The sequence below is a fragment of the Chaetura pelagica genome, unplaced genomic scaffold, assembly GCF_000747805.2.
Source record: "Chaetura pelagica isolate M959 unplaced genomic scaffold, ChaPel_1.0 scaffold7, whole genome shotgun sequence".
In the NCBI taxonomy this organism is placed as follows: Eukaryota; Metazoa; Chordata; class Aves; order Apodiformes; family Apodidae; genus Chaetura; species Chaetura pelagica.
In genome coordinates this window covers 3,042,467-3,051,370 of record NW_009953920.1, presented here as the reverse complement: position 1 = coordinate 3,051,370, position 8,904 = coordinate 3,042,467, and the positions used below count along the sequence as shown (strand labels likewise).

Here is an 8,904-nt window from a genome sequence, read left to right as displayed (position 1 = left end):
TCTTTCCCTCTTTCTATTTTTTCTTGTGCACCTGTCTTAGAAAATCATTATTCTCTTACCATTCAAAGTGAAATGAAAAATACAAAGAAATATGTCTTTTTCTCTCTGTCAAAGAAAAACAATGAGAAACCCAATTGTAAAATGACGAAGACCCAAAGACCTCATATGCATTTCTATATGTGTATGCATATATGTATTCATTCACTTATCTATGTATGTTCCTCTGCTGTGTTAGGTAGCTTTGTATGAACAAAACTGAAGATCATTCTACTGGTTATATGATGCTTAACATAAGCTACTTGCTCCTGAAATGGCTGTACTCCACAGTGACTGCCACTCTCCTGACTGCAGTCTTTCTTTCTTTAAAGAAGTATGTCATCTGAGTGGAAATAGTTTTTAGTAATACAAGCAAAACATTTTTTAAAAGGATTTTTTAACTCATCACCATAATTTTAAGTAACTAGATAAAGAAAGGCACTTAATGGAAGATCAGAGTCCTTGTTTGATGTACATGCCTATATCACAAAACTTCCATTAGTTTTAGAAGAATCTCGTTCTTCCAAAGCACCATCATGTTTTCATGTCCTTGGCATATTTTTCCTTGCTATGGGGCATCTGGTAGTATCTGAACTTCCCAGGCAATTCCAGCCTTTCAGAAGCTAGGTATTTTTCAGTTTACCCAGTAAGAGTCAAAAATATAAAAAAAAAAAAACCCCATAGACTAGAAAACATTCTAAAGGGCTTTTTATTCTTTTTCCTTTATGATTGAAAATCAACTCTAAATGATGGCCTAGCCTTTTTTCCCTTGCTGTCTTTTATACAAAGAAAAAGGAAACCTAAAACTCTGCTAAAGCAGGCTTTGTGAGTAGGTGCTCTTCTGCACAAAAGATAGACCCATAAAAATCAGTCCCTTCGTATTTCATTTATATAAATGTAATGAACACACATTAGAATGGATTATCATAACTTAGAGCAATATGAGTCAACAAGGCAATACTTTTATAGAGGCCATAGGACATCAAGGAAGTGAAAGTAGTGTATATGTTTATGTAGGCTCTGTTTGATTCAGTACTACCATTAATCTACCAATCTCCGTTTCTGCCCTTGACATTGCTTTAAAGAACACACAGATGAGAGTCAGGAGGTTAAAACATCCATGATGTAAAGTTGTGTTTACTGAAGACTTCTGATGGTAATTTTTAGGTGTTTCAACTGTTCTCTCCTAATTTGAACCACTTGTCACAAGACAGCACATTAATCCTAGACAAGGGTTACTTTTCTACAATAATGTTCCCTTTGGCTTCTCAATAATTCTTAGCTAATTAGCTCGTTTTGCATGTGAAATAATTTTGTGTGAGTTTGTTTGTGTTTGTTTGTTGGTTTTTTTGTGTGTGTTTTTTTTCCTTTAATGCTACATGGAGTCACTCATAGAAAATAACATTTTATGTAAGTTTGTGTGGAAGTGATCTTTATTCTCTAATCAACAGAAATTCAGGTGACTTGCCAAATAACTTCCTCCTGGGACTGCTTCTCCAGCTGTGTTTAAAAAAACCCAAAACAACCAGTGGAATAGCCTCATTATTATTCTTTAGGTAACAAACTAATCCTGAATTGTAAGCTTAATATCCAAAACTACTAGGTGATAAACACACACACACATGTATTGCATCAATCATATGAAGAGAAGCAGCTATGATAAAAATACCAAAAAACCTAGTACCTTCTCTGTCATTTATGCATTATCAAAAATGCTTTATTTCAGCTGTGGATTTTCAGGAATTTTTTATCCAAGGAATTGATATTGCTTAGTTTATTGATGAATAATTATATTCAAGCATTTATTGATTGTTGTCACTTTGTGGCAATGACATATGTAGCATTTTGTATTATTTTTCTATTCTGGTTGGGTAAACATGACTTTTAGAATTATATTCTGGATGCAGATAATGGGATGTTCTAACTTTGCATTGCACTAATATTCTCTAAGTTCTGCAGACTGACTTTTGCTATTTTTTTTCCCCAGCAACTAATTGTTCTGGAATGTGGAAAATAATTTAGAAATACCCAAAGCTGCAGAAACTGTAGTAAAAGCAGAAAAGTGAGAGGATGTCCCATGGCAAGTCTATCTAAGGAAACCTATGATCTTTCTGCATCGAATTGTGGGTCATCAGGTTCAAAAAGAGAGGAAAAGTAGTTTATTTCCTTGGTGGTACACAAAGTGTTTGGGCACTGAGTAGAATACCTTCTTCACAGTGTTGTGCATGAATAGACCAGTCAGATAACTATTTTCTAAGAAAAGACATGTTAAAGTCCTTCTTTAGTCAGCATACATGGGCCAGCTGCTTCCATGCATCACTTCAATGTGTTATGCAATAATGGCACCAGTGTGAGCTTATCTAGCTCAAGAAATAATAAAGAAAGCACTGACAAGAGGTACGACTGAAAGCATGGTGCTGAGTGTGAGATCCTGTGTGAAGAGTTAGTATAAAAATGCTTCTGTTTCACTGTCCTGGTAGTTTAGTGGTCGGGGCAAACCAAAATCCAAAGAACATAAGATAAGAGGGGAATAAGGAAGAGAGACTTAAAGATTGGAACTAGAACAAGTTTACTGGAACAGGGAAGGATTGTAACACATGGGATGAGGAACAAATATACAAATATATACAAAACCGAGTCTCAGTGATTGTTGATTATGTGTCTGAAGGTCCTGTGCCGCAGAGCCTACTCAGGAAAAGTGTCCACGGCTTTTCCCAGCACCGAGTGGATCTGGATCCTGTAGAGCACTGTAGCAAGTTGATGACAAAGGTCCAGAGCCTCTCTCCAAGATCTCAGTGAAGCAGCAAGGAAGAGGGTAGGAGGGGTTCCAGTCCTCCTGGCTTTTATAGAGTATGGCAGGAGATGGGAGGGAATACTCTCTGTTCTGCCTCCAGATCCCTTAGGGTCCTAAACACTGTCTCTCTAGGGCCTTGTATTGATACCATATCATGCCCCATTAAATCATAATGTTCACCCATTCTGCTGTAGTTAGTGTTACTAACCCCAGGTGCGGGTATTCTCTGGGACCAGCCATGGAAATAAAGGCTTTTCAGTGTTTACCAGAGTGAGCAATAGGTGGACTTTGAAAAATGTAAATTAACCCTTTAGCAGTGGCTCTGGACGCCTTAACTGGCATTGGCTACTTCTGTTCTTCAGCCACTATCTCTCTCTGGGCTCAGTAACAGAAAAGAGAATCACCAAACAAGTAATGTGCTCCTTATTGCAGACCCTGAGGGCTGTAGGCACTGATGACGTGAGTCTTCAGCCTTCAACACTGTTAAGTTTACTTTCTTAAGTGGTTGCTATCTTATGCTGATAAAGGAAAAGGTAAATTGGCCAGAGATTTAGTCTAAAAGCAATTAAAAATATTAGGGCTTTTAAATACATATTAAGGCATCTAATATGAAGGACAGTTTGAGACAGTAGCAGAAGGCTACTCTTTAATGTCTGGGTCTGTCACATGGTTTAAATGACAGCATGTACATTAATCTCTCCTTTCCTCTCCAACCTAATACATGGGCATCCAGCAGCAAGTCTTTCTGCATGCAGTAGGGAGAAAAATAGACAGTATTGATGGAGAAAAAGTGAGATCCAGCTCCAGACCAGGGGTATCACAGTCACAGCCAGTTACACAACCGAGAGGAAAAATGTCCATGGGACAACAGCTGGCAATAGTTCATTTATATGGGTTTATACCTCATTAAGTGCAACAGTGGATATTCTCTTTCATGGTAGAGAGGATGGGTTTTCAAAGGAGGTTATTGCTAACAAAAAATGGAAGAGCCTCTGATGTTTCAAATTCCTGATCTTTTCTTCTGAAGTTTCATGGAGGCTTTTCTCCATATCTTGGGCTGTTAGTACTAGAATCTAAAATACCATTCTTTCATTGTTTTACCATTTTAAAAATGCTAATAAAAATAGGAATTAGTCATAGGACCCAGACCACAGTATTCAAGAGCTTCTCTGGTTATCCATCCTAAGAAGTAGGAAGCCAAAACTGCCTGAACTGTGTCTGCTACAGGAACAGGGGCTGGGCTGCAGGTAGACCTGAAGACAGTAGCCTGAAATTCTCACCAAGAGAGCAAGAGAGCCACTGCTGACAGCCAAATGATACACTGTTAAAACAAGAAGGTATATTTCTCTGGACCATTTACAATTGTTTTGCACATGTATTCACTTCTGCACTAGTCCTTGCAAAAATAAAACTGTTTTCCCAGCTGCTTTTGTCAAGAAATCTGTCCTTGACTTTTGTCCTGGGGAACTTCTGATTTCAGCAATAACATTGCTATTAATTATTATTCTTCCATTTTTGCTAGCAATACCAAGAGTACTTTTTTTCTGTTTTCATAACCTCTACTATTTCCCCAGAGTATGACAGAATCTGGGACTTCAGTGAGTTCTAGAGAGCTTGACGTTTGCATGGAGAACTGAAACCATGTATGCTGCTTCTGGGATTCAGGGTTACCTGAGTTATTCAGACATCACGACTCTTGAATTTGTGTCAGATAGTTATCAAATGTGAAAACTTTTGATGCTCACTGCGGCCTTAATCTACATGTACTTACTATTTCAAACCCTTAGCAGGGTGAGGTACTCACAGTGAGGTACAGGCAAGATACTGCACTGTCCAGAGGAACAGTAATGCTCAGAGATGTTGGCCTCTGCTTGGGACCCCTGTATCTTTTGGTGTGAGGGGAGCAGGGCTTTATGGGGAAAGAGGCAGGAGAACAGCATGAAGACAAAGTAACTGTGAAACACAACATCCTCGTTCAGGCAGGTCACCCTGTGTGGCATCTGCTCTTGTGCAAATGAACCTCAGCAAGCATTTCAGAGAAAACTGAGGCTGCTAACTGTGCTTGTCAGCAGTTATAAGACTCCTTGAAGGAGAGTACATTTTGCAAATAGAGATGTGAAGGGGTTAATCCAATCTGTTATTGTATAAAAATCACACTGGAGATAAGATTGAATGTCACATGAATATTTGCCTGACCTACTGTATAAATAATCTGTGCCATCAAACACGGAGACCATGCAGGGTTACTGGATTAAAAAAATAAATCAATATAATTAATGTATAATGAAGCAAAGCAAAAAGCCAAGATTAGGTTGTCAAGGCGTTACAGATGAAAGCAGAATGCCTCTCTTTACAAATAAGAATTTGACTGCATTCAGTAAATCACCATGATTTTGCCTTCTGTAGAAAAGCCACATGGAAAAGAATAAAACTCCTAGTAACTTACAGCTTGGTGATGATGCGTCAGTTGTAAAAATTAAAACCAGAGACTTATTAGATATCTCAAAAGCTTTTCTCTCATGAAATCTGGTTAATCAAGCTGTTGTAGAAATGCTTAAGTGTAATTTTTGTTGTTATTGTTGTTGCTGTTGTTATTATGACCAGTGACTGGCTGACCATGACATGGTCAACAGTAAATAAACACACACCCCCAACACCATCTGATTTTTAGTGTAGTTTTCTACATTCCCTCTTCCCCACCCCCTGAATTGGTAATTTTCTCAATGATATCTGCCTAGTGAAAACATGTTCTGCAGAGTTAGTAAGTACATGCAGAAAAAAATACACCTTTTAAAATAACCAGCTCAAGTCTTATTTTCCTGTAACTCCACTGATTTTGTGTTCTGAGAAGCTGGAATGGCCAATTGACCTTCTAGGTGCCATGGGTCTGCTACTGTGTTTTTGCTTAACTTCTTAATCTCTTCTCCAAGTGTAGTCATCGCAGTCTTTTAATTTTGCTGGTCCCATGTAAAGGCTTCACTCTGTGTTTTGTTTTGTTTAATCAATTCTTATCATCACTCAATTGTGGCCAAAAAAACCCCACCTGTTACTGAATATACTAGTCAAGGTCAGGACATGTTATTGATTTGTATGCTTGTATCATAACATTTATACTATAATTTCCAATCCTACAGTCTCAGTGGACTTCTCAGTTAGTCAGGATCATTCAGGATGCCAAAAATAACACTTGAAATTGCTGCTCAGTAGCTTCAACAGGTTCTACTTTTGTAGGTGCTACTAGGTTTGGTCAAAGCTTCAGTTTTGTCAAGTAAGTCAGAAGTGTTGAGCTGTTTTAATAGACATTGTGGTCTGCAATGACAGAAGGAAGACTTTTGTGCTTGCATGTCTTGCTGAACAAAACACACTTGCAATACAGGTCAGTGCTATGTGATTTATTACTTAGGGTTTTGTCCATAGCAGGAACATGTAACTATGTTATGATTGAAAGAAAAAAATATCTGTGATTTAAAGCACTCCTAGCCCTGACAACAGGAGTGTGACCATTACTTCAGTGGGAACAAGGCTGAGCTCATAAATGCAGGATGAAGACACTTCTGTCTTCCCTCTGTTCTCGGTAATGTTTTTGTTCTTCACCATCCAACATTGTGCTTTGTCACCGTCAGCAGGTAGATTGTGTAATATCTGTCCAGAGACAAGTGTACTGAAAACAATTCCCTAGGTCAAGGTCGTAGCTTAGCTCCTAAAGGAAAAATACTGCCCTAAAAGATCACCCTCACTGGGAGGGCTGTTCTGAACTTCAATGTTGCATTTGAAAGCAAGGACCAGAGCAAGGCTCAAGAACCTGTTGCAACTATGGTTGATTTTTATCCATGCAGAAAAACAGCTTTGTATTTTACAAGAGCATGATGCCATAGGAGTTATCTTAAGAGAATCTGGCATCTGTAGTCCCTAATCTTTTTCAGCCTCAACACCTGTAATTCATACTTAAGGTCATTGGAGAGGCCTGTCTTTTTTGGACTCTATGGTTTCCTATAAGTTTTTTGCTTGCTTTTTTAAATTATTTTTTTATTTTTAACACTGTGATGATATTGCAATAGAAATACGCATAAAGGAACTTTGCACTTGAAGAGTGTTGCTAAGGAAGCAGTAATTCAGCATTGTTGCCACTAGAGGATGAACACTGAACAATATTGAAGCTGCATTCTACTAGTGCCTCTCCCAAAGCCTGTTCTTTCCAACATATACGTGTATACTAGAACAAAAAAACTAGCTGTACCATTAAACTTTAAACTTCAGTAGAACTGAGAGTCTAGTGATAAAAACAAATGAAAGTGGAAACTGTGTAAATAAAAGTAATACTATGGGCTAGTTGGGGTTTTTTTTCCATTTTGTCCCAAGGGATCTATTTATGTTTGAAGTGCAATAATAGCATTGTCGTTTTGTATGTGTACTTTTATATATGTGGTTTCGTATTGCCCAACATCCTGGCTTTTGAAAGCTAGAGACAATACTTTCTTTGTGAACATCATTCACTGGGGGATAATGCATAGTTTGGTACTACAAAAGTTTGGCTGAAGTCTTGGTATTCTGACCTATAATTAACAATAATTCTGTTATAGAGTATCAGGCACATTTCAGAAAACCCCTGAAGCACCAATTAATTCTATTAATATTTTCTCATGAAAGGTTATCAGAGCAATATTGTAACTTTTGCAAATTCATGAGGACATAAATTACTGTGAAATAAATGCTATACAGTCTTTTGTATGTTTTTTTAAACATTTCAAAGAGAGGAAATAGAAGTAGTTTCCAAAATTCTGAAAGCCCTTAGTTTTGTGCATCTGTCTGCCTGATACAGCTTCAGGATATGCAATGACCCAAAGTGAATTCTGTGTTACCGCTCTGTACAATTTTTTTCCCTTCACTGAGGAAAGTCTCTCGGATTATTTTTTTTTGGCACCAGCCAGTTCTATTAATTTGGCAGGGCAGCAGTCTTGTTTTCTGGAAATGTTTCCCAGCATTTTCTGTGTTCTGAGTCTTAGAAAGTTTTGCATTACAGTTGACACAAACCCAAAGACTTGTTATATGTTAAGTAGCCATATTTCCTGGATTCCTCTTACATTTGATGTAGCCTAAAGCAGGGCCTGAGAAGGACTTTCCCAGCAACGACATTGCCGGCCTGCTCATGGCCTGAAATCAGTCCACTTGGCCTAGCACTGTGGAGAGACACAACCTAAGCACACAAATGACAAGCGAGTCTGAATTTTGGCAGACTAACATGAGGTATCAGAAGAGCAAGGAGTCAAGCAGTGAAGAGCAGGCATAGAAAACAATAGTCTTCTGTGTCTTATAAGGAAGGAAACCATTAGAGGCCAGATTGCAAAAGGCATTAGATGGAGATATTTGAAGACTAAGGAGGAACTGTATGGGCTCAGACAGGAGCCAAGAGTGACTTTGAGAGGTGATTGTGAGAGGGAAAAGCAGAAGCAGTATCAAGACTTTCCAAGACCAGGATGAGAATCCTGAAAAAGGAACAAGTAGAACTGGCTATCTACGAAGGTACAAATAAAAGAGACAGAACTGGGTCATTTGGATTAAGTGTTGGTTCATGTGGCCAGACTAATCTACCCAGGGGTAGAGTAGGGTTTTATGCTAACCTTGCACTTGCCTGATCTCAGTTCAGCCTCTGGCAGAAGTCACAGATACCGCTGAAATGCCTGCTTGCTCAAAGGAAATAGCAGCACATCTGCCACCATGCCTATTTTATCTCAAAAACAGCTTGCAGTCTCCACCAGCTAGGAGCTTACTGGTTGCCAGAGGAACCTGTGGAGACCAGAAAAGCAGTCTGGGTAACACACTGCCTGGCTACTGCAGAAAGCCAGATCTGAGGACAAAGCTATTTTCCTGAGAAACTCTAAGAGTTTTACTTCAGGAATAATTAGCAAGAAAATCCTAATTCCTTTTAAATCCTGAGGTAGGTTGTAAAACCGTATCTCCATTCCTACATTTTTTAACGTAACAGAGCAGCTATTGGTTAGCTGCTGTTATGATGTTGTCTTGGGCCATGCTTCTGCTTTTCAGCAATCCTAGACATAAGATATCACAATTTTCAG

The 8,904-nt window shown here is 38.5% G+C and overlaps 1 protein-coding gene across 1 annotated transcript in view; it reads right to left on the bottom strand.

Moving 5' to 3' along the window:
- IGFBP1 (insulin-like growth factor binding protein 1) overlaps positions 1-7,963 on the bottom strand; it is a 14,909-nt gene extending 6,946 nt beyond the window's left edge. The window contains exon 1 of the mRNA XM_010001549.1: positions 7,912-7,963. Coding sequence (XP_009999851.1) covers positions 7,912-7,963 — 52 coding nt within the window. The remainder of the gene's footprint in view (positions 1-7,911) is intronic.
- Between the last annotated feature and the right edge of the window lie 941 nt (positions 7,964-8,904).